The sequence below is a fragment of the Geotrypetes seraphini genome, chromosome 5 (assembly GCF_902459505.1).
Source record: "Geotrypetes seraphini chromosome 5, aGeoSer1.1, whole genome shotgun sequence".
NCBI lineage: Eukaryota > Metazoa > Chordata > Amphibia > Gymnophiona > Dermophiidae > Geotrypetes > Geotrypetes seraphini.
Window position 1 is genome coordinate 152,338,265 of NC_047088.1, and position 25,854 is coordinate 152,364,118.

Here is a 25,854-nt window from a genome sequence, read left to right on the forward strand (position 1 = left end):
CTAAAATCCACACTACAGTTTTGTAAAAGAGGGAGGGGTTAGTTTGTGATTACATATTCCATACTAGGCAAAGGTGTTTTCTGTGTGTTCGAAAGACATGGTTTTCTATTAGGATTGACGGTGTAGGATTGATCTGGCTTGTTTAGTTTTACAATGGGTGTATTGATGTTGTACTGCTCACTGCAGTATGTAAGATGCTGCCTTTTCCTAGGTACTCATGTGTGACGTGTGGCTTGTTACTAAAAATCATGTTTTTTGTACAGATGGGGGGTGGATCAAAAAATGATGGGCCCCGGGTGTCACATATGCTAGGTACGCCACTGCCCTGAACAGTTACTGGGGATAATGATTTCTAAATGTTAGATCTATAGTAATCAGAAAGTATCATTACAATATGCAATGATACAATTTAAGCCCATATGGATTCTTTTGTGATGACTAAAGGAGGATCCAATTTATTTCTGTTATTTTCTTTTGTTAACACGGAGGGGCATAATAAAAAAAAAAGGTCTAAGTCCCTTTTTGGCCTAAGGCCCTAGGCGCCCAAAGTAGGCAGCAGGGAAATGTCCATTCTCAAAATAAACATTAAAAATGTGGGTTTTTCAAGAATGGCCTACCTGTACATTCAGGCGTTTAATCACTCAGACCCCCATTACGTCTGTCTTTAAGCCCTATTCCCGAACAAAAATTTGTCCAAGTCCCAAATGCCCAAAACAAGACCTTTTAGGCCTGGCAGGGACTAGTCCTTCACCTAAAACCACGATTCTCTAACCGGGGTCTGTCACAAGGGTTAGAGAATCATGGAACTGTGTCCCCCCCTCCCATGCAATGATCTCAGCAGGAGGGATGCCCAGTCCCTCCTGCCCACACCCATCATGACCCCCTCCCAACGACCATAGCAGGAAGGATGCCCAGTCCCTCCAGCCAGAACCTGTCACAACCCCTGAAAGTTTGCCGGCAGGAGAGATGCCCAATCACTCCTCCTAGATCCCTTCCCCGGAACCCCTGAAAGTTCACCAGTAGGAAAGATGTTCATCTCCTGCCGGACACCCCCACCCAAATCCCCAAAAGTTTGCCAGCAGGAGAGATGCCCAATCTCTTTTGCTGGATACCCCCTGAACCCCTTATAGGAGGGAGCCTTAGGCACCTGGACCAACCAGAATCTTAGGCCTGTCTTCCAATGCATTCTGGGATGTGCTGGGAGTGACCTAGGATTCTGATTGGCCAGATCCCCCACCTCCCACCCTAACCACTCCTCCAAAAATGTCCCTTTTTGCTCTGTGCGCACAGCGGCGGTCAAAAGGCCTAAGCTGCCTCTAGATATGTCTAAACCCCGTTTTGATTATCGGCAGTTGGACGACCTGTCTTTTTCATCATCCAAGTGCCAATTTAAGTGGGTTTTTAGACTTATTTTCATTTCAATTACCGTATTTTCTCTCCATATGGCGCACCTGACCATAAGACACACCCTAGATTTAGAGGAGGAAAACAAGAAAAAAAATATTCTGAACCAAATTGTGTACTAATATATACCAGGCTCTGCACCCAGCCCCCCTCACTCCTTGCCAGGCACTGCACCCTATTCCCCCCTCCCTGCCAGGTTCTGCATCCAACCCCTCACTCCTTGCCAGGCTCTGCAATCAACCCCTCACTCCTTGCCAGGCTCTGCATCCTGTCCCCCCCTTCCCTAGCAGGCTCTGAACCCAGCCCCCTTCCCTGCCAGGCTCTGCACCCAGCACCTCACCCTGCCCTGTACCCTGTCCCCCCATCTGGTGGTCTAGAGGTAGGCTGCGACAGGCTCATTTAAAAATCTCCAACCTGGAAGTAAAACGCAGCAAAGTCCTATAAGTGCCCACCTAAGTGAGAACCACCTCAGAACTCTAAAAAGGAAGGTAAAAGGGCTGAAAATATGGTCAGGGAACAATGAATACCCTTGTGCTGCTATTGTAGGCCATACTTACACCAAACACGGGAGAACATCCAGGAAACCATAGTGCCCTTAGTCGACACTTGTCTGTGCTGGGTTCAGGAAGAGGCTTGAGTTCCATCCACTCTGTCCATTCTCTGGGTCATGCTGGAACAGCAGCATGTTGTGCCAGGGATTGGCCAGCTGTGCGAGCAGCAGTGGCGGTGCACTGCTTCTTCTGTGCGCTGAGCTCCTCACAGCAGCCCTTTTTGGTGGCAGAGGCTCTAACTCGGGCAACCCTTTTTTCTGGCGCTGAGCTTCTTGCAGCAGCCCTTCTCGGCAGCAGAGGCTCCGACTTGAGCAGCCCCTCCCCTCGCTCGCTCCCCGCAGGTACTTCACAGCCTGACCTTTTCGACGCACAGCGCTAGCCGTGACTGACTGGCACCACTGACTGAGTTCTTCCACTAGCCAGAGCGCAAGTGGACTGGCACAGCAACTCGAGCTGCGGTCTCACTGTTACCCTCAGCCCACAAGGAAGGCCAGCATGCTGCTACTGCGCGCATGCCCTGAAAACACCAGTAGACTCTCTCCATTCAGTTTGGAAGGTATGGGGGGTAAGGTGACATTCGCTCCATAAGACACACCCTTATTTCCACCCACTTTTGGGGGGACATATACGGTATGTACCATGGATTTTTTTTTCCTGCTGTAGTAAGATGTAACCCATCAGTACAATATAGTTTCTTGTTTTTCCATGTATTTCCCCATCCTCCTATGTACCTAAAGCCTTCTTGATGACACTAGGCTTTGAGCCATCTATTGAAGTCCTCTGTGTTATTAACTCTTTACTCTCCCTTTCCATATGTAGGCAGTACTTCTGAGAAAGCTACAGTCTTTACAAAAGGTTTTAAGCCCTTCCCTAGCTCCCGAAAGGCTTTCAATGCTGTAAGTGGGGAGTTGTTGGTCAGGTCATTTCTTCCCAAAAGGATAACAACATCAGCTTTAGAATTCTTAGTTTCTTCCTTAATTATAGACAGTATTTGTTGGGTTCTCCTGGTAGCCGAGGATCGTGGAAGACACGTCACTGTTTTAGGTTCCTTGACTTGTGTTCAGGGCAGGAGTAATTCGTCGAGAGCCCCTTGGCACACAAGTACACTGGGCCCCCTGACCCACCCCACCCCACCCCACCATGCGCCCAGGCGGAAACAGAGAGAAGCTTTGGGCAAGCAGCACCGCTTGCACAATTACAGTTCCCATTGCCTTTCTTACCCACGATGCTTGCTTGTCTTACTTTCCGTCGATGGGGGGGGGGCTGCATTGCCGACTGGGGTGGGGCTGCATTGCCGATCAATGCTGGAGGGACCCATCGCCATTTGGAAAAAACAATATTGATGCCTCCTTCATTGGGCCCACCTGGGCATGTGCCTACTTGGCCTATTGGTTAATCCTGCCCTGCTTGTGTTTAAATGTTAATGTCTCTGATGATGGAATCCCCTAAAATTAATAATTTATTGGATTGAGCTTTCTTACTCTTCCTTTGTGAGTGCTTTTCATCATGAGTTACCTTCACTGGTTCCAGTTTCATTTCAGTTCTTTCTTGAGTACTGCAATGCTGTAATGGAGCAAAAGAATTCTGTCGGTGCAACTGTGAGGGTGGATATTTCTGTGTCACATGTCACAGTCTGCCTGACCCTGCTGTGATCCATTTATTCCTTGATTGCATTACTCTTTGAGGCAGTGGTAGTAAATTGGTATGATTCTGTGCAGTGATGGAAGCTGCTTTGATTGCATCCAATTCTTGCTTAAGATTACTGAGCTTCTTCGTAATACTAGAAAGCTGAAGACAGATGGGGCAAGCCCTAAGTGTCCAGATGGTGCGCCTTGGAACTAAAGCACCACAATGATTGTACTAAATAAGGGTCACCTAGATTGGTTGATATAGGAAGTGATATAGGAAGTGACTTTTAAATTTTAGAACTTTTGTCTGGGGAAACCAGATATCTAGTAATCCTACACTCGCGGACCTAACCGGAGTCCTCCTCCTCCTCCCCCCATTCTCCTATCCGGAATCCTCCTATTTCTCCCCCCTCCCTCTCCCTCCTCCCCGTGAACTTATCCGGAGTCTTCCTCCCTAGGGCAATGCCTAGGGCCCGAAATTGTCAGGAGGGCCCACTGAAGGAGAGCAAACAGAACAATACTTATCAGTAACAATCCAGGGGTGGGTATTGCGATGTGGAGAAGGAGGAGTCTAATGAGCTGAGAAAGTCTTGTCCTTCTGATGCATCATGCCCTGTCTCTGGTGGTGGTCAAATTCGGACTTAAAAACCACTTTTTGGAAACTGTATTTATATCTGACCCTACCAACTTGTAAAAGCACCCATATCTGTAGTCATTCCCTCTTTACTCCCCTACCTCTAAGTCCTTTGTGCTTTCCCACCTGAGTTGCATGTATAAATCACTTTTGTCCTGTATGTCTGTCATATTTAGAGTGTTAGTTCTTTGAGCAGGGACCGTCTCTTGCATGTTTGTTGTATAGCGCTACGTGCGTCTGGTAGCACTTTAGAAATAATAAAGAGTAGTAGTAATAGTAGTAATATGTCTGTAATTAATGATACATTAAGTTAATACAATAATATTATATTTCTAAAGAAATATTACAATTCAAGAGGCCCTGATTAGCACTGTCTAGAGCAGGGGTGTCAAAGTCCCTCCTCGAGGGCCGCAATCCAGTCAGGTTTTCAGAATTTCCTCAATGAATATGCATGAGATCTATTAGCATACAATGAAAGCAGTGCATGCAAATAGATCTCATGCATATTCATTGGGGAAATCCTGAAAATCTGACTGGATTGCGGCCCTCGAGAAGGGACTTTGACACCCCTGGTCTACAGCAATGTTTCCCAAATTGATCTTAGAGTACCCCCTTCCTAGTCAGGTTTTCAGGATATCTATAATTAATATGCTTGAAAGAAACTTACATACAATGAAAGCCGCATATGCAAACCAATCTTATAATTATTCATTCTAGATATCCTGAAAACCTGACTGGCAAGGGGGTACCCCAAGACCATCTTAGGAAACATTGATCTAGAGTAGTTTGCTCTCTAATGCCCTTGCTGCCTGCCACCTAGTACAGCAGCTATAAATCACATCTTTGAAGCCTGGGTATATCTTCTACAGTTTCACTGTATTTCAGAGCAAACTGAAAGGCACTTCAGCAACAGGATTATCAACATAGATTTCTTAGGAACTTGGTAAAATTCTCAGGAAGGGAGACCCTATTCTGAAAGGATGGGCTTTACTTTAACCAAGATTGAACCAGGCTGCTATTTAAAAAAGATTAATCATAGGGGCTCCTAGGAGTACCCATATAACTCCTGTGTTGAAGAAATTACATTGGTTACCTATGCAACAAAGAGCGCAGTTTAAGATTGTTGAGATTATACATCAGACATTGTATCATGCTTCCCCAAAGATCTTACAAAAATTTTTTGAGATCTATAAACCGAAAAGAGAGTTTAGAGATGTAAATGGGATGAAATAAAGTTTGGAGGGTAGAATGTCAACTATGCATGCTAGGATCGGAGCATCAATGATATCTGTGGCTGGCTTAGAACTATGGAATGCCTTGCCTGGTATCCTGTGGTTTTGTATGGGGAGGATGAATTTTAAGAAAATGCTGAAAACTCAATTATTTGCCAATACCTTCTTATGCTAAGGTATATTTCAGTTGATAATCGCCTTTTAGAATTTATTTTTTATTTTTTATTTTTTTACAGCAATGTATGATTTAAAGCTTGCTTGTATTTCTGAATTGATTGAATTTGCTTTCTATCCCTGTTTATAACAGGGACGATTAATGATGTTGTTTAGACATGTCTATGTTATATGTGATAATCGTAGGGAAACAAGATTTTATGTATGTGGTATGGAAACCACATAGTTGTATGGGGTATATAAATTTTTTAATAAATAAACTAGAATGAGGGAAAAAGATAATGGTCATTCAGGAACATACAGTTTGGAGTGAGATACCCATCAAAACAGGGAAGTTAGGAAATACCAATTGAGAGATTGCAACAAACTTTCCTGGAACTCCATAAATCTTAATACCACCAGACCCACTCACAAACTAAAACTATCCTTTCCTTCATTAAAAGGCATTTCCCGTGCAGGAAAACTAGGGACCTCCCTCCCCTTCAGATTCACTGAGCTCTGGAACAACCTTACCTCCCCCCTTCGGATCCTGAGTTCTCTCCAACTCTTCCGCAAACATCTGAAAACCTGGCTGTTTTCAAAAATGTAATACTTACCCTATCTTTGGCATCCTAAGCCCTCCAAATATTCCTCTCACTATATCCTTTAACCTTCTTTGGAGTTCCTTTCTCTCTCAACTCTTGTAAACAAGCACCTTTCCAGCGACATTGTACCGTTGCTTGTGGCGCCTTGCTGAAGAGCTTATTTAAAATCCTTTAAATATTATATGATCATATTATTTGAGAAACTTGCCCATTATTGATGGGAGGGAGTCTTTTGTGTTTTGTTCTACATCCATCTTTGGCATTAACTTTCAATACTCAACTTTCTTAAATTTTTCTTCTTTCTCAATTCTATCTACTATTCCATATCTTCCCTTCCCATCTATCCATGTGCACCATCTCCTCCCTCTCTCTGCCCTTCCCTTCCATCCATGTGTACCATATTCTCTCTCTTTCTTCTCCCCTATTCCCATCTTTTCTTATATATTTAAATATGTTTATTCGTTGTCATAGAACAACTGATACAAACTGAGTCAAAATAAAACATCCTCAACATTGAAAACTACAAAATAAACTGTCCCTCCCCATCCCACCCTTTCTTAATCAGCATTTTTTTCCATCTCTCTTCCCTTTCCCACCCCTCCCATTCCAGTGCACCATTTCCTCTCTCTTTCTCTCCCCTTCCTCTCCATCCCTGTGCAACATCTCTTCCCTCTCTCTTCCCCCAATAGTGGTCTGACATCTTTCTCTTCTCCTTCCCTCAGTCTGGTATCAATCACTCTCCCCTCCTTCCCTTCCCTCATCCCCCTTTGTGGAGTAGTATATCTTTGTCCTTCTCTTCTTCCTCTCCCCTACATCTCTCTTCTTCTTCCCTTCCCTGGTCTGGCATCTCTCTCTCTCCTTCTCTCTCCCTCCAGTAGTCCATCTCTCTCCTTCCTTTTTTCCCTTCTTGTGGTCTGGTATCTCTTCTTCTCTCCTTCTCTTCCCTCCTCCTCCTAGTCCCTACCATGGTCTGGCATTTCTATCCTCCCCTTCCACGGAGGTCTGGTATCTTTCTTTTTCCCTCTCCATCCCCTTGGTCCAGCATTTCTCTAACACCTCCTGTAATCCACCAGTGACCCCTGCGTTCCTCCCCTCCATGGGATCTGGTACGGCAGCCGGCAGCGTGAGTAAACATGCTGCCTTCAGTAGCCCGTATGCTTTCCCTCTATTCCTGCTTCCCGCCTATGAGAGGACAAGCAACAGGAAGCAGTGGCAAAAAGAAAGCTTTTAGGCTGCCGAAGGCAGCATGTATTCACTCACGCTGCCAGCTACCTGAAGGATGAAAGAGCTGCAGAGATGGATCCCATGGGGGAGTGGGGGGTGGAAGATGGATTAACCCCCAGACTGCAGGGAGCAGCTATTTGGCCTGCTCCAAAATATATCCTGGTGGCGGGAAGTGCTGCTCCTGGTTCACGGCAGCTTAGAGGGAACATTGCCCTCCAACCTAATGCCATCCAGTATCTTGCCCATCACCTCTCCACCACTGCTGTATGCTTCTTGAACCAGCAGCAGTGGCTGTAAACTTAAACGCAGACATCGCAGAACCTTGCTACACCTCTCCGCAGCTGCCGGCTCTGCTACAGAACAAGGAAGTAACAATGTGGGGGTTGGACCAGCAACCACGTGAGGTGCAGGAAGATCCCACGATGACTGAATTTAAACGTTACTGCCCCTGCTGCTGTTTCAGGAAAGCAGCACCAGCAGAGTAGGGCGGGAGGTTCCAGACCCGGTGGGCTGGCTGTGCACCCACTTAGAGCATGCACCCAGGGCATGCACCCCTCCTGCCCCACCCCCCCTTGTTACGCCACTGGCATTTCTGATTCTTTTTCAGATCTCCTTGATTTATACTCCATCCCCCTTTTTATTAGTAGTCCAAGGAGAATTGTTTAATGTTTCCTCATTCCTGTCATTGCTTATTTTCTTTGTAACATTGTTCATGAATCATGTTACTTAATCAATATGAACTTGTGAATTTTATTTATCAAAAGAATAAATAAAAATGAAAAAATTGGAGAGGCAGTGGTGATATAGGTTAAAGAGGGAATAGAGTTTAACAAAATAAAAATTCAGCAGGATACAGATAGCAACATGAAGTTCTTATGGATAGAAATTCTATGTGTGAAGTGAAAGAAAATACTGGTAAGGCTATACTACTATCAGCCAGGCCAGAACGAACAGACAAGTGAAAGAATATTAACAGAAATTAGGTAAGCCATCAAATTTGGCAACACTATAACAATGGATAATTTAAATTACCACTTCTCGAATGTAAAAAATATACATCAACTAAGGAAAGAGTTATGTAACATGCTGAAACATCAATAAAGAAACACAGCTCAAACACTGCTTTAATCTTGGGAAACTTTTCTTACAATCAACTAAAAACTGGAGAAAAAACACCTCAGCAAACAAATGCTCAAAAGCACAACAGACAGCAAGCTGAGAACCAGGGAAGGAAGGGTTCATATCCCACCTCTCCCAATGATGTTCTGCTGCAGTCATGAAAACGTGCCATGTGTAACTGGCAGACAACAACTTAAACAGAGTCCCTCTGGCCCCTCCTGGGCCTTTCTTGTGTTGCAACCTGCTCACAAGAAGCTACAGCAGAGGCAGGTCACGCAGAGGATAGGCTATGACAGCGCTGGGCAGAAGTTATTGTTTCAGTGGTTATCTGTACCAGTTTGTCGCAAAAGGGGAGCGGGGAAGGAGAGAACAGGACTTAGAGAGAAGTTGTTCTTAGGCAGGGGAGGAGAGGAGAAGTATGGGAGTTAGAGAGATTCTGGGATCACGAGATGGGGAAGGGATGGGAGAGATATTTCAGGCCCTTGCAGGAGGAAGGAGAGAGGAGGGAAGGGATGGGATATGAGTTAGAGCAGTATTCTTCAACCTTTTTACACCTATGGATCGGCGGAAAAAAAAAATTATTTTGTGGACCGACAAACTACTAGGACTGAAATTTAAAAACCCGTTACCGCCCCGTCTCCACGAGCTCGGTCCTCGCAAACCATCTAATCCCATCCGCACAAGCCTCAGTTATGATTTTATACTGAATGTATTTTATTAACGTATAAAAAGAAACAATATTCTGTACAATTGTCATTTTATAAATACAAATAATACAGAGCAAGGATCAACAAAACCCCTGTCTCCCCTCCCCTTCACATATATCCCCTCTACTATCAAGAAAACTGAATAAGCCAAATTATTACAGAATGCTACACAGAAATATCATGCTAACAGAATACTGCAGTCACACATAGCAGGAATAGGGTTAGGGGAGTGCAACTAGGGCAACTGCCCCCCTGGTCAGAGAGAGCCCTAAGCCACTGCCTGGACTTTGCAGTCCCCAATTATGTCTAACACCAGCTCTAGCAGGATATATATTTCAAATCTGATATATTCTAATCACAAAATAGAAATAAAATTATTTGTTTCTATCATTCGTTGTCTCTGGTTTCTGCTTTCATCTTCTTTTCACTCTCTTCCTTCCAGCATCTGCCCTCTCTGTCTCTTCAATCCAGCATCTGCCCCTTCTATCTACTGTCTGACCTCTCCCACTTCCATATGGTATTTGTCTTCTTTCTATGCCCCTCTCCCCTTTCCATCCAGCCTATGCCCCTCTCTCCTTTTTACACGATTCATTCCAGCTTCACTGCTCTCTTCATTTTTATCTCTACTACACCAGATCTAGCATCTTTGTCCCTCTCAATTTCTTTGCTGACCCCCTTCCCATCTCATTACTGTCTCTCCCCTTCCCCTCTTCTAATCTCCCTGCCAGCTGTTTCCTTCCTTTTTTCTTCTCCCTTCCCTCCTCCCCCTGTCTAGCAGTAACTCTCTTCCTTTTCCTTTCCCTCCTCCCCTCCCAGCAGCATCTCTCCTTCTCCCTCTCCAGGTCCAGTAGCAGCTGTCCCTTTTTCCCCTTGCCCAGCAGCTTCCCAGACTCCTTTCCCTCCTCCCCTCCCAGCAGCATCTCTTCTTCTCCCTCTCCAGGTCCAGTAGCAGCTGTCCCTTTTTTTTTCCACCATGCGTAGCAGTTTTCTCCCCTCCCAGCAACTCTCCTTACTTGCTAGCATTGCGATTCAGTAAGGCAGCCTCGGGTCCTTTGTTGGATCGCACCGCCTCTGAGGAAAGCGGAAGTTGCATCATCAGAGGCGGTCCGACTCAGCAAAAGCTCCAAGACTTCCTTCCTGAATCGCTGCGCTTGTAAATAAGGAGAGCCGCTGGGAGGGGAGAAAGCACACTGTCTGAGGCTCCCATTATCTCTCCGGCCCTGCGCGAATTATAGCTCCTCGATCTTGCCGGTCCTGCGCAGACTGGCAGGAAATTGAAGATGTTGATTTTGCCGGTCCTGCACAGACCAGCAAGAATTTTCTGTGGACCGACACCGGTACGCGGACCGGCGGTTGAAGAACTGTGGGTTAGAGAAATTCTGATCCTGCACCATAGGGAGGGAGTTAGAGGTATTTGGAGAAAAAAACAGACCCACTCAGGGGAGGAGACTAGAGTGATCCTGGACCAGTATGGGGGGGTGGGGGCAGTGGCTGCAACGAGAGTTGCAGAGATTCTGAGATCGAAGGGGGTAATCAGAGGAGAGACAGAGAAACCACCTGAAAACAGGAAAGGAAATAGGGGGAAGATGCTGATCCTGAGGAAGAGAAGGGAGAGAGAGGCTCAATCAAGGAGGTTGGCTGAAGCAAACGGCCATTTTCTGATGTGAAGCCAGTAGGCGAATAAGTTGCCATATTAATTCACCCAAAACAGCTTATTAGAAACCATTGAGGTTTAATTGACTGAAGATTGTATCAATCAGAGACTGTGTTTTGCGTGTGCCAAGATAGCGGCAGCGTGAAGACACAGATTCAGCAATGTCATGTTACACCGGCTCCTGTTAATTAAACCTCCTTGGGCTCAACCAAGGGTAGATGTGCAGGAGGAAAGGAAGAGAGGAGGAAAAGCTGGACATGGGGAGAGACAAAGACATAGAGGGGCAATGATGGATAAAAGGGGAGAGATAATGATGCTAGATGGAGTAAAATAGGGATCCAATGGACAGATGCTGAATATGGAGGGAAGATGGGGACACTGAGAAGGCAGCTTCTGGACAAAAGGGATAGGGACACAGAAGAAAGAGAGAGAAGAAATGTCAAATGGAGAGGAGACCCTAAAAAGTGACTTAAGAAAAAAAACAGAAGAGTGGAAAAGAGATGCTAGGACCAAAGATTACACAACAAAAGGTAGAAAAATATTTTATTTCTGAATGTATGAAGTATAATACGTCAAGCTTTGGGACATGTACAGTATATCTGTGATATTTTGGATTTCATTTTCTATTACTGTGATAAGCCTTGCATGTGTGTTTGCTTTTTGCAGAGTTTGCTTAGAACAGCTCTTAAAGGATTTTACCTTCTCTCTTCCTCCCCCCATCCCATTGAAGAGATGGCATTATGGAAGGGGGTGGAGTACTCATATTATCTTTTTTGCCTGGAACCATTCAGTCCTAGCTACATCACTGACTCCTGCAGTAAACTAAGCTGTGGTAAAAGGTCAGTCTGTACTGCAGTTCAGTAATTTTCCCCAATACATCACAAGCCACATTATTCTCTGTAGGCCTAGTTACTAACCATGCACTTAGCTCAAATCCTGCTAGTAAATGAGACTTAAATCAAAAACCCTGTGGGCAAAGAAATACTGTACCTCAATTTGTATCTCACCTCCAGTTTAGGTTTGAAAAGAGAGTAATAAGTTCAAAAATTCAAAACAAACTCTGGTTTTGCATCAAAGCATATATGAGTCTGTAGCCCTGCTTTAAAAATTGGAACTCTAGATATAAATTAAATAGGAAAACCAGGATAGGGCAGTCTGTCCATATAATGATAATAAAAAATTTATTTATATACCACAATACCTCATGGTTCAGTGCGGTATGCAATAAGTAGTAAAAACTGTGAAAACACAGCGAATTTACACCACAAAGCACAGTACATTATATATAAAATATAACTAAGAAATTATTAACTTATCTAGATTATACAGTAGAGAAGTGAAATCTCAAACAACTTATGTAATTTGTATGTAAGAGTTTATAAGAACATAAGAATAGCCTTACTGGGGCAGACCAATGGTCCATCAAGTCCAGTAGACCATTCTCATGGTAGCCAATCGTCACTAGTACCTGGCCAAAACCCAAGGAGTAGCAATATTCCATACTACCAATCCAGGGCAAGCAGTGGCTTCCCCCCTGTCTTTGTCAATAACAGACTATGGACATTTCCTCCATGAACTTGTCCAAACCTTTCTTAAAACCAGCTACGCTATCCGCTCTTACCACAACCTCTGGCAACGCGTTCCAGAGCTTAACTTCTCTGAGTGAAAAAAATTTTCTCCTATTGGTTTTAAAAGTATCCGCTTAAATTTTAAACGGAATAGAAATATTAAAATAAATAAATAAACTAACTTACCTTCACATTGTGAGGATGTAGTCCACCAGGGTGTTGGGACATGTACTGTGACAGGTCTGTGTGCTAAAGAGGACAGAAGACATTAGGAGAAGGCAGAAGAGAACCAGTCCTTCTTCTGGACACAGTAGCATCACTCTTTTTCTAGCCCCTGTCTCAAGCAATGTTATAAACACAATCAACACTTTTCCTTTCTGCTACTCTCATAACTGAGACGGTGAGCGGATGTTTATTTACTGTCTCAAACCCAGATAGAAACCTTAGACAAGATGTAAGGTTGTGCAGGAGGAAAAAATGATTTCACTTATATACTTTGCCCCTTCCCCCTTTTTTTAGTTAGATTCGATTTTTGTTATAGTTAATTTATAGACATGGATGTGGCATACATACATAAAATTTACAAGCATATAAAAATGAAATGAATGGGAAACAAACATTAACAGCCCTAGTGAGAGGCCAACTACTGCACACAACTAGGGAGATTGGGATTTAGATGCTGCCTTTTTGTAATATAACAACCACACTCAAAGTGATTTACATACAGATACGTCAAGCATTTTCCCTATCTGTCCTGGTGGACTCACAATCTATCTAATGTACTTGGGGCAGTGGAGAATTAATTCACTTGTCCAGGGTCACAAGGAGCAGTGTCAGGTTTGAACCCACAACCTCAGGGTGCTGTAGCTCTAACCACTAGACCACACTCTCCTCAAGATTATCCCACATAAATTATAACATGCAAAATAATAGAAATAGCTGAAGCTGATGAACTTTTAAGAAACCAAACCGTGCTCTGAAGTTATGAATCAGACCCAGGTGGCTATCAGATCAGGACCAGATTCGTTATGAATTTTTTTTAATACAATGGAAGAAAGCTTGTACTGAATAGGGATGGGCAGTCAGAAAATTTGCATTTTTTCTGAATTTTCTTTTCATTCCATTTGCTCATTTCTAATCTGAAGAAAAAGGTATTGCCTTGAATAATAAAAAAATGTATTGTTAGCCTATTAATAAGGTAGCATCTTATTTTCAGTTCTATGTTTTGTTTTATTTCTATTTATTACTTTTTCATCCCAGAATGGATATCATTAGGAGGGTGCTTTCTTCTTAATGAGTCTTGAACAAGACAAAAAATAGAACCCTAAATGGAGGAGGTACAACAACAAGCTAACAAATGAAAGAACCTCCCTCACCCCAAGAAGTCTACAAAGATTAGGGAAAAGAGATGAAGTCCAACTCCAAACTAAGCAGAAAATGAAAATAATTCTATAATTTAATTTAAGAGCATTAACCGGACAAGCCCTCAGTCACACAGCAACCTCTGGAAACTCCAGGGAAAAGCTGTCGCGAATTTACACCCAGAAAGGTGTTAACTGCGAAACATCCCCGGGCTTGCTCCGGATAATGTTTGTGGTGCTTAACTAGTGCAAAATGTGCAATGTGTGAAAAAACTCAAATGAAAAAAACACACATTATCAAAATAAAGAAGGAATTCATCTCTTACCCCTAAGCTGGGGGCCAAATTGGAAAGTTAGTGTCCAAATCCAACCAAGCTCAAAAATACACAGGCTGTAAGGACTTAGCTTCTCCGTGTGTAATGGAAATGGTGATCCATAAGCAGTAAATGAAGTGAATGTCCTTTTTTTTTTTTTTTTTTATTATAGAATTTATTAAATTATAGAATTATTTTCATTTTCTGCTTAGTTTGGAGTTGGACTTCATCTCTTTTCCCTAATCTTTGTAGACTTCTTGGGGTGAGGGAGGTTTTCTTCTTAATGAGTGCACTCTATAGGCCAGATTCTATATACTGAGGCCATAGTTGCACGTGCAAATCTGTGTGCATTGTCAATTTACACTTGCAATAGAGAATGACACGGGGAAAAAATCTGTCCCCGTCACTGCACCGTCCCCGGCCCACCATCCTCTGCACCGCCCCGTCACCGCCGTTCCCTTCACCGCCCTGTCACCGTCACCGCCATCCCTTTCACCGCCCCGTCACCGCCACTGCCATCCCATTCACCGCCCCGTCACCGTCCCCGCAGCATCCATATAAGCCTTAGTACTGCGAAAAACCATGAAGACAGAAGAGAGTTCTGCCACTACTACTACTGCACTGAGAATCTGTTTCAGTGCCTCTGCCCTGTAGTAAAAACAGAACATAAAATAAATCAATTAACTTGTCCTCCCTTTCAATGACGTGTCCCCCATGTTCACCTATAGCTCGAATCAGGTCAATTGTGCACACTAAAAATGCAGGAGGATCTGTAACGTGAACGCAGGCAGGCAGTGATACAAAAACAGCAGACACCCGACCGACTGCAGTGTTCCGCCATCTCCCTCCCTCCATCTCACCTTAGATGTAGAGTATGCCGGCTTTCTTTTTCGCCCAGCCGCATGTGCGGGTGCTCATTTGTTCAATATTCTCCTCTGACGCAACCGGAAACAGGAAGTTGCAAGAGAGGAGAAGATTGATCAACGCGAGCGCGGCTTTTTGAACGCATGCGGCTGGGTGAAAAAGAAAGCCGGCATACTCTACATCGGTGTTTTTCAACCTTTTTACACCCATGGACCGGCAGAAATAAAAGAATTATTTTGTGGACCGGCAAACTACTAGGACTAAAATTTTAAAACCCTGTTCCATCCCATCTCCGCAAGCTCAGTCACCTCAGTAACTATAGAAAAATAGACAAATATAGTGCAAAATATAGACAGCAGATATAAATTCTCAAAACTGACACATTTTGATCATTAAATTGAAAATAAAATCATTTTTCCTATCTTTGCTGTCTGGTGATTGATTTCATGAGTCTCTGGTTGTGTTTCCTTCTGTCTGTGTATCCTTTCTTTCATTTCTTTCTTTCTGCACTCAGGCCCAAGAATTGTCCCTTTCTATTCCCTCCCTCTTTCCTTCCTATGTCCTTAGTGCCCCCGGTGCCTCCTTCTCATGTCTTTAGTGCCCCCGGTGTTTCCTTCCCATGTCCTTAGTGCCCCTTCCTGTCTTTAGTGCCCCCAGTGCCTCCTTCCCATGTCTTTAGTGCCCCCGGTGCTTCCTTCCCATGTCCTTAGTGCCCCTTCCTGTCTTTAGTGCCCCAGTGCCTCCTTCCCATGTCTTTAATGCCCCCAGTGCCTCCTTCCCATGTCCTTAGTGCCCCTTCCTGTCTTTAGTGCCCCCAGTGCCTCCTTCCCATGTCCTTAGTGCCCCCAGTGCCTCCTTCCCATGTCTTTAGTGCCCCCAGTGCCTCCTTCCCATGTCTTTAGTGCCCCAGTGCCTCCTTCCCATGTCTTTAGTGCCCCTAGTGCCTCCTTCCTATGTCCCTCTCACTGCCTTCCACACTTTGTCCCACCTCCACCCCCATCCCCGAAGCCTGTCTGCCTGCCTGTGCCTGTCTACCTTTCTCCCTCCCTAGCCAAAGCCAGCCTGCTGCCTCCCTGCCGCTAAAAAAAAAAAAAAGCCTCCCTTCTTTTCCTCTTCTCTTACCGCCATGCTGCAGCTGCTAAAGCCGGAAGTCTTCTTTCCGACTCAATTCTGAAGTCGGAGAGGACGTTCTGGGCCGGCCAGGCAGTGATTGGCTGGCCCAGAACGTCCTCTCCAATGTCAGAATTGACATCGGAAAGACTTCCTGTCGGCTTTAGTAGCTGCAGCATGGCGATAAGAGCAGGAGAAAAGGAGAGGCTTTTTTTTTTTTTTCTTCGCACGGACCGGCAGAAATTCAACCGGCGGTTGCTCTTCAGTTTGAAGGTGAGGTGGAGGGAGGGAGATGGCGGGGACCGCGCAATCTTGATTGCCTCACTGCGGGGACAAGTCCATTCACCGCTCCACGGGGCGGTGAAGGGCCATGTCCCCGTCCCGCAGAGGCCACTATTTTTTGTTCCCCGTTTCAGCGGGTTACCCGCGGCTAAACGCGGCTAGCCGCGGGTAACCGCCACCGTGTCATTCTCTAACTTGCAACTTAATTATTTAACAAGCAAATTAGCATCAATTCACAAGTTGATCAGCAATCAATTCACAAACAATAATTGGCACCTACTGGCACTAATTAGAATTTATGGGCACGACTTTCTAAGTGTATTCTATAAAGTGGTGCAGGTAAATTCTAGTGCATGGATCTTAAAAGGGACTGTGGCCAGAGGAGGAGCATGTGCGGGTCATGGGTGTTAATTTAGATGCACCATTTATAGAATATACCCAATCCACATACAACATAGGCTCAGGCATAAAGGCCTGGTTTTTAGGTGAAATATACCGAATTTACTCCTATGTGCAAAGAGGATGCTACCGTTTTATTTATTTATTTTCATTTTTAAAATTTTTTTATTGGAATTTTGACATATGAAATGTAACATTAATTAAATAAAAATATCAAAAGGAAATTTTACAGTACAAATGATACATACATATTAACCACAGATGCATAAAGGACTAATAAGCATCCATGTAATCTACTTTAATATAAATATGAAGCCATATGAAAGCAATTCCTATGGAGACCATGAAATTAAAATATAACACCACAAATTAATCTAAGCTAACAACCCAGTTGAAATGTATTTAAAATTCAGGTCTAAGAAGAGGCATTTGTTATTGGCGCCCATATTTTATTAGTTTTATAGCTCTTGTTAGTGAGGGAATTAGCTTTACATTCATAACTATGACTCGTCAGGACCATAGCCCACCAAAAAGAGGTATTTAATAGTTGGGCAGATTTCCAGTGTGATAGAATCATTTGTAAAGTAATAGCTATTAGAGCATCAAATAGCTTAGAATGCCATTTATCTAGAGTATCAGGTAAAGCAAGAGATCGAAAGAGAATAACATCAAAAGATAGTTGAGAGGAAATATGGTACACATAGTATTCCAGACATATCTCCAAAATGCTTGAACAATTGGGCAATCATAGATCATATGTTTAAGGTCACCTAAGCTACTATTGCAATGCCAACATAAATTAGAATCCAGGTTGGAACGCTGATAAGATGACTGCTTGATACATCAGCTCCCACCAATTATCATCTATCATTTTGGCAACCGGTGAAAAATTATTATCTAAAGTGGTGAAGAAAAATAAAATGGATACTGCTTATGCTACTCCATCTACTTCAAAGAGGTTAAAATCTAATCCACCATCATCTGACAAAGCTGGGAAAATGGTTACAATGGAACTTTCAGAAGAAAATATAATGACTAAACTTAAAACAATTAAAGAGCTATTAAATAGCCATATGGCCATTTCGAGGGATATGAGAGAAGAACTGGATGGTATACATGCAACATGACATAATCAGGCTCGAGGAATGGGCATCGACATTGCAGATGAGGTTCAGCGTGGATAAGTGTAATATGATGCATGTCAGTAACAAAAATCTCATGCACGAATATAGAATGGCCGGGGCGGTACTTGGAGAGACCTCCCAGGAAAGGTACTTGGGAGTTCTGATCAACAAGTCGATGAAGCAGTCCACGCAATGTGTGGCGGTGGCAAAAAATGCTAAGAATGGAAAAGAAGGGGATCATAAACAGATCAGAAAAGGTTATCATGCCGCTGTACCGGGCTATGGTGCGTCCTCACCTGGAGTACTGCGTACAGCACTGGTCGTTGTACATGAAGAAGGACATGGTACTACTCGAAAGGGTCCAGAGAAGATTGATTAAGATGGTTAAGGGTTGGAGGAGCTGCCATACAGTGAAAGATTAGAGAAACTGGGCCTCTTCTCCCTCGAACAAAGGAAATTGAGAGGGGACAGGTTGTTCACCCTCTCCAAGGTAGGGAGAACGAGAAGGCACTCTCTAAAGTTGAAAGGGGATAGATTCTGTACAAATCTAAGGAAGTTCTTCGCCCAGAGAGTAGTAGAAAACTGAAACACTCTTCCGGAATCTGTCAAGGGGAAAACACCCTCCAGGGATTCAAGACAAAGTTAGACAAGTTTTTGCTTTACAAGAACGTTTACTGGTAGGGCTCAGTTAGGGTGTTGGTCTTTGACCAGAGGGCCATGTGAGCGGACTGCTGGGCATGATGGACCACTGGTCTGACCCAGCAGTGGCAATTCTTATATTCTTATGTTCTTAACTTTCTTCTTCACAGCAGCTGATATCCTCATTAGCCATTAGAACTTCTAAGCTAGAAGAAATGGCACCAAAAATCAATCTCAATGAGCTCAGCATTTCATAACTACATGAAAGTATGGAAGATCTAAATAATCGATGCAGGAGGAATAATATAAGAATTCTTGGCTTACTGGAAGGCGCTGAAAGCAACGATGTGGCTTCATTTCTGTTGACATGGATCCCAAAGTTTTTAGAGATTGAATTTGTCTTGCCATTAGAATTTGAAAGGGTTCATCGCACTCCCTCTAAACTGTTAAATAGTACAAAATAACCACGTCCATTACCTTTTTAAAATCTGCACACTCTGGCCTAGATTCTTGAAACAGCACCAATATCGGCGGCTGCATAAAAAGTGGCCACCGATCGTGTCAATCATGCGAAGGCACCATTTAGAGAATCGAACCTCTGGAAAAGATAGGCACCAGAAATGTAGGCCAGGGTTTTCAAGGCTTACATTTCTGGCACCTATGTTTGCCATAAATTATGTCTATATAGGCACTTTATAGCACCGAATGCCACTTCCAGCATTAGCCATGCCTATAATGGCATTAGGCACCAGTCTGCACATGTGGAGATGCGATTCAGATGCCTTTTATTTAGGCACTGGTAGGCGCTTTAAATTTAACATTGCTTGTCATTTCAAATGGCATTTCTCAATTAACTTAGGTACCGGTAGTGCACCTACTGGCACCTAAGTTTAGGTACCGTTTATAGAATTTCCTTCTCTGTGCACAGAGTACACATACTTTCCCAACAGTGTGTCCATGTGTGAACCATCGTGCATGAGCGCATATGTGTGCACTATCAGAAAGAGCGCGCTCGTGTGACCTTCTCCTCTTTTCTGCTGCTGGGACCACTCCTTTCCCAGGGCTCTCTTCCCCCTTCCTCCCAATCACCTTCTCGCAGCCTTTCTAGAGCATCTGGCATTGATATCGGGGTAAAAACAAAGTGAAGAAGCAGAGAAACATTTTCCTATAGGTACCACTGTTAGTTCTGCCCCCTCATATAAACTTTCTATGTCATAGGGGCATGACTGGCACAGCTAGCAGTGACACGTGCAGGAAAATGGTCCCATGCATCTTACTTTCTTTTTATTGCTGATACCACTGATACCTCTGCTGGCTGCCACTGACCTAGAAAGGCTTTAAAATGATGATCAGGAGGGAAGGGAATAGAGAAAGGGTAGATGCTGGATGGGAGGAGAACAGAGAAAGATATGGGATAATATAAGATGGGGTGGGTAGAAAAGATAATGGGATAATGCTGGTTGGCATGAGGAGAAAGGCAAAGACAGAGTGGAGATTCTGCATGACAGAGATGTGGGAGAGAAAAGGACAGAGAGGATTCTGCATAGTGGGAGGAGAGACAGAGAAGAGATGGTGCATGACAGGGGGAGAGAGGGGGGAGAGGGGAGATGATGCATGATGGGAGGAGAAAGAGGAGATGGTGTATGATAAAGGGAGAGAGGAAAAACAGAGGAAAGGTTAGATAGCAAGGAAAGAGAGGGGTGAGTTAATGAAAGACCTGGGAAATAACAGGAAGGGGAATAGATGGGGAAAGAAAGGTGAAAGAAAGATATGGAAGGCTGTAGGTAGTCTGAATGAAAAAGGAAGATGAAGACTAGGGCTACCTGATGTCCCTGATTTTCAGGGATTGTCCCTGATTTCAGGGATTGTCCCTGACCCCAATTCTCCCTTGTTTGGCAACTATCTGTCTCTGATTTCAGTAACGGGGACAGAAGTTCTGTAGTTCAGTTTTGCCTTGCACCATCTGCCTCATCTCGACATCCTGTATGTCTTTCTCTTGCTACCACCCACCACCAATATCAGTCTTTCCCCTCGAACCCTCCTTTGAACTCCCCGCTCCTTGCCTCCGGGGTCAGTGTTAGGAAGTGCAGTGCCATGATACAGAAACTCTCCTCAGCCACACTGTGTATCTCTGCTGGGTCCCACCCCCTTCCTGTTGCATTGGGGGCAGGACCTGGCAAAAAGAGTCTCTGCTTTGTGGCGCTGCAATTCCTAATGCTGTATTGATGTAAAGGAGCTGGGAGCTGCAAAAAGGAGGAGGGAGGGTAGAGGAAGGGAAAAGGGAAGAGAATTAGATGCAATGTCATAAGGGAGAAAGAGAAAAGTGCAAGTGCTGAACTGGGTCTCAAAGTGGAGAAGAGATGGCTGGGCTGCATCACTGCACCATGAGCTCCCCTGCTCTTCCTCACCATGCCATGCACCCCCTGCCACTTGAGCACCTCCCCTCATCCTGCCCCCTGCATACTTCTTGAGATGCTCATCAGCACAAGCAGCATCTTCCACCTGCTACTCACACCAGCCTCAGTGCCCTTCTGATGTCACATCCTGGTCCTGCAACCAGGAAATGACATTAGAAGAGAGTCGAGGCCAGCACAAGCAGCAGGTGGAAGATGCTGCTCACACCTTTGAACATTTCAAGAAGTGCACAGGAGGGGGCAGAGAGGAGAGGTCCAGGTCAGTAAGCTCCCTGCCCCTTACCTCTGACTATGCCACTGCTAGGCTGGAAAGGGGAGGAGAGAGAGTGGTGGAGATGGCTTACTGAATGGGTAGATGCTGGATTGGAAGGGGAAGGAGAGAGAAAGAGTTAGCTTACTGAAAGGTCAGAGGAGAGACAGAGGTGGAGGTTGCTGGAATGGAAGGGGAAGAGAAAGATAGGGATGGCTGGATTAAAAGGGAGAAGAAAGAAAAGTAGAGAAGGCTAAACTAGAAGGAAGGCGGGGAGAGAGGTAAAGATTATAATTTTTTAGGGTGGAAAATTGCCATTGGAAGGTTCCACCCTGCTTCATTCACCTAATCCCAGCCCTTTCCACTTGACCCTGCCCAGGTTTCCCAGATTTAGAAGTCAAAAATCTGGTAACCTTACTGGACTGAATAGTAAAAATGAATGAAAACTGAATGGCTAGAGAAGCAGAAAAAGAGAAGGAAACTGAAAGAAAAAGATCAGTGTCATAGATGGCACATCAAGATTTAAAAAATGACAGTAGTATCCAGAATCAAGACATCTTCAAAAACAGCTAGATACTTTCACCCATTGTGCTTCAAAAACTAATACTAGAAAAAAAGGACCCACCTTCATCAGATATTTGGAGTCACTGCTGGAGAAGTTCAACCTACAGTACTTTTTATTTTCTAATTACTCAGCAACTATGATGATTAGCATAACATGATAAGCGCATCTGCTTTTTCCAATATGTTTATTTTCCAGCAGTCTGCTGGACACCTTTTCCAGCTGAATCAAATATACACACTTGTAGATCTATGGAATTGTCAACAAGGAAAAGGCACAACATGTGAGTTGAAGATCCAAGGCAGGATGAGAGAAAGAGTACTAGAGAATGTGGGGGATTTTTTGGTGTTTATTGGATAAACTCTCTTTTAAATGTTTTTACGGTGTGGGGGTTGGGGAAGCATTATTTGCATCAGGGCGTTTTGTTGATGCTTATTGGTTAAAAACCTAAAATCAGAAACCTTCAATAGAGTGGGAGTTAGAAAACTGGCCCTGAAATTTTCTAATTTAGCGGTTCTCAGCCCAACCCTCAAAACTATGCTCTGCTTGTTGAGCTTTCAGGATATCCACAACATATATACAAGAGAGATAGATTTCCATATATTACCTCAACTGTATGCAGATTTCTTGCATATTCTTTGTGGACATTTTGAAAACCTGGGATGGGTATGTTTTGGGGACTGGGGTGAAAATACTGTTCTACTTTACATAAAAGCAAATAGAATAGTCCACTCTTCAAGGTAATATGTAGAAATAAAACCAAAGCATAAAGGAAAAAAAAATAATACCTTTTTTATTGGATTAACTTAGGACTCCTTTTACTAAGTTGTGCTAGACGCTAATGCCTCCATAGAGCTGGTGTTAGTATTTTCCGTGTAGTGCGGGGGTTAGCATGCGCTAATCTTCAGCGCGCACTAAAAACGCTACGGCAGCTTAGTAAAAGGAGCCCTTAATGTAGTTTATGATTAGCTTTCGAAGGAAGGAGTTACCAAATGAACTCCAAAATAACAAAAAGACCCCACTGTAAAAAAAGGGATGTGAAGTTTCCAAGTTTATTAAAAATTTGTTATACCGTCTTATCAAATTTCAAAGCGGTTTTACCATGAAGGACCAGGTGGACTTCTTAATCAGAAAGGGTTTTTTCACCCTCTGGAAGCTTAAATCCATTAAATCATATTTTGACAACTCTGCATTCAGAATCCTGGTACAATCCCTCATACTGAGTCAACTCGACTATTGTAACATCACCTATTTAGCAATCTCCCAAAAGAATATGAGATGCTAGCAATTAATGCAAAACGCTGCGGTCAGACTTATCTTCGGTCTAAAGAAATTTGACCATGTGACGCCATACTACAAACAGCTACACTGGCTGCCCTTGGAAGCTCGTGTAAAGTTTAAGTTCGCCTGCCTCTGCTTTAAAGTTCTTTACGGTCTAGCCCCTAAATACATAACCGACCTCTTCTCCTTCTCAGCCAACAGACACAAGAGAAGCTCCCACTTGCACTTCGTTTCCCCCCCGGTTAGAGGTTGCAAACTAAAAAAACACCATGAACACCTTCTCTCACATCAAGCAGCGTTATGGGGTAAAGATCTAGAACAACTGCTCTCGCCCACCACTTACGAGGAATTCAGGAAGCGCCTCAAAACTCACCTGTTCCTGAAATATCTAGACAGTTGACCTGTTCCTCTCTTTCTCCTCTATAACGGTTCTCTTGTCCCATCCCCCTCTTGTTGACCAATCCCTTAACTTCTCTCAACTTGTACTTCATTAATCTTTTGTAAACCACATAGAACTTAACGGTACTGTGGTATATAAACTGTTATTTATTATTATTATTTTACATCAGGTTTAATTAAAACAGGTAAACAGCCAACAACTTAAAAATAATACAAAGAAACATCAAAAAACAAGACTACAAGATTTACCTAAACAGACAGGCATGAGAGGAAAGGGAAGAACTACAATAGATTGTAAAGGAAAGAACGAAAAAAATAGAAAAACAAAAGGACAGGGGAACCTTTGAGAAAGCCAGCAATTCTGGCAAAACGGGTTCCATCGGGCAGTAGCTGCATGCAACATTTGAGATAAGTGAATTTGAAGATACATTGAATAGTAATTCAAATGAACAGTTTTAAAAGAAGACTTAGTGGAGAAGATTATATAAAAATTAATATTAAAGAAGAATTATAAGAAATAGAATAAAAAAGGAAGGGGGAGGTTTTTCAGGATCAATGAATGAAACGTGGAACATTGTCAGATTTGGCTGAGGTTTATTCCCTGTCACCAAGCATGTTTCTGAGCTCCTTTTCCTCCCCTTTTTTACACCTTATGCTTTGAACAGTGGAGTCTGTTTATTTTGGAGTCGTTCCAATGGGTCTCACTCACCATCTTTATTGTGTATATCAGTGAGTTAACCACGTTAACCCCTCCTTTTACAAAACCATAGCGTGTTTTTAAGCACTGGCCACGGCGGTAACAACTCCGACGCTCATAGAATTCCTATGAGCATTGGAACTATTACCACCGCAGCCAGAACTAAAAACTGCGCTTTGGTTTTGTAAAGGGGGTAAGTTACTCCAATAAAAAGGTATTTTTTCCCTTTATGCTTTTTATTTGTCCATATTACCTCAAAGATTATCTGAAAAGTGATGGAAAACAAAACTGAAAATACCATTATTCCTTTGTATAGCCCCCCCCTGTTCCCTGCATAGGTCCCTGGTGCATCTGCACCTTGAATATTACTGTGCAGTTCAGGTCTCCCCCCTCTATCTCAAAAAGATATCGTGCAAATAGGAAAGCTTCAGAGAAGGGCAAAAAGAATGATGAAAAGAGGATGGAACTCCTCCTTGATAGAATATTATTAACTAGTCTTTAAGCCCGTTACATTAACGGGTGCTAGAACATATGTATGTGTGTCTGTCTTTATTTCTTTATCTCTCCTTAGCCGCTTTTTTCATTCTGCCTTTCTTTTTCCTTGGCTGTCCATCACCACCCCTTGCCTGCTCCCCCTGTCCATTTTCCCTTCCTTTTACCTCCCCTGTGTCCACCACCACCCCTTAATAATAATAATAATAACTTTATTTTTGTATCCCGCCATACCCGGAAGAGTTCTAGGCGGTTCACATCAATTAAACAAGGTTACAAGTGGTTTACAGCAGTTGAGCGGGGTTATGAGCGGTTCAATAACAAATTGATCAAAGTTGCCAGGGGGGGGGGGGGTGAGGGAAGGATGTAGAGGGGAGAGTGGGTGTTAGATAGAAGGGGCGTTGGGATCCTGGTCTTGGAAGAGGCGGGTTTTGAGTAGTTTTCTAAAGCCGAGGTAGTTGGGGGCCTTGAGGGCCATTTGGGATAACCATGGGTTTAGCTTAGTGGCTTGGAAGGCGAGGGTTTTGTCGAGGAATCTTTTAGAGTGGCAGAGTTTAAGGGAGGGGTAGGCGAATAGTTGGATTCTGCGGGAGTCCTTGATGCTGTGATTTAGGGCGAAGTGAGGGATGATGTAGCTTGGGGATAAACCAAATACTGTTTTATAGCAGAAGCAGGCGAATTTGAATAGGACTCTGGATTCTAATGGCAGCCAATGGAGTTTGTGGTAGAAAGGGGTGATGTGTTCCCATTTTTTCAGGCCGAATATGAGGCGGACAGCAGTGTTCTGGATCATTTTGAGTCTCCTGATGGTTTTTTTTGTGGAGCTTAAGTAAATGATATTGCAGTAGTCCAATATGCTGAGGATGGAGGATTGTACTAGCAGGCGGAATGAAGTTTCGTCAAAGTATTTTTTTATGGTGCGGAGTTTCCAAAGCACCGAGATACTTTTTCTGACGGTATTGTCCGTGTGTTTGTCGAGGGATAGATGTTTGTCTAGTGTGACGCCGAGTATTTTTAGGTTGTGTTCAAGGGGGAAAACGGATCCTTTTATTTGAATTGTGGTGTCTTTGATTTTATCTCCTTATGCAGCAGCAGCCCTTCTCCCTTTGTTTTACCTCCCCCCTGTCCAGCAGCACCTCTTTCCTTCTCCCCCTGTCCAACATTAGTCCTCCGTTCCTTTTTCTTCA

The 25,854-nt window shown here is 43.6% G+C and overlaps 1 protein-coding gene across 1 annotated transcript in view; it reads right to left on the reverse strand.

Moving 5' to 3' along the window:
• The window catches only part of CDK15 (cyclin dependent kinase 15), a 158,819-nt gene that overhangs the window by 107,035 nt on the left and 25,930 nt on the right, over positions 1–25,854 (reverse strand). The window contains exon 6 of the mRNA XM_033945924.1: positions 12,666–12,728. Coding sequence (XP_033801815.1) covers positions 12,666–12,728 — 63 coding nt within the window. The remainder of the gene's footprint in view (positions 1–12,665; positions 12,729–25,854) is intronic.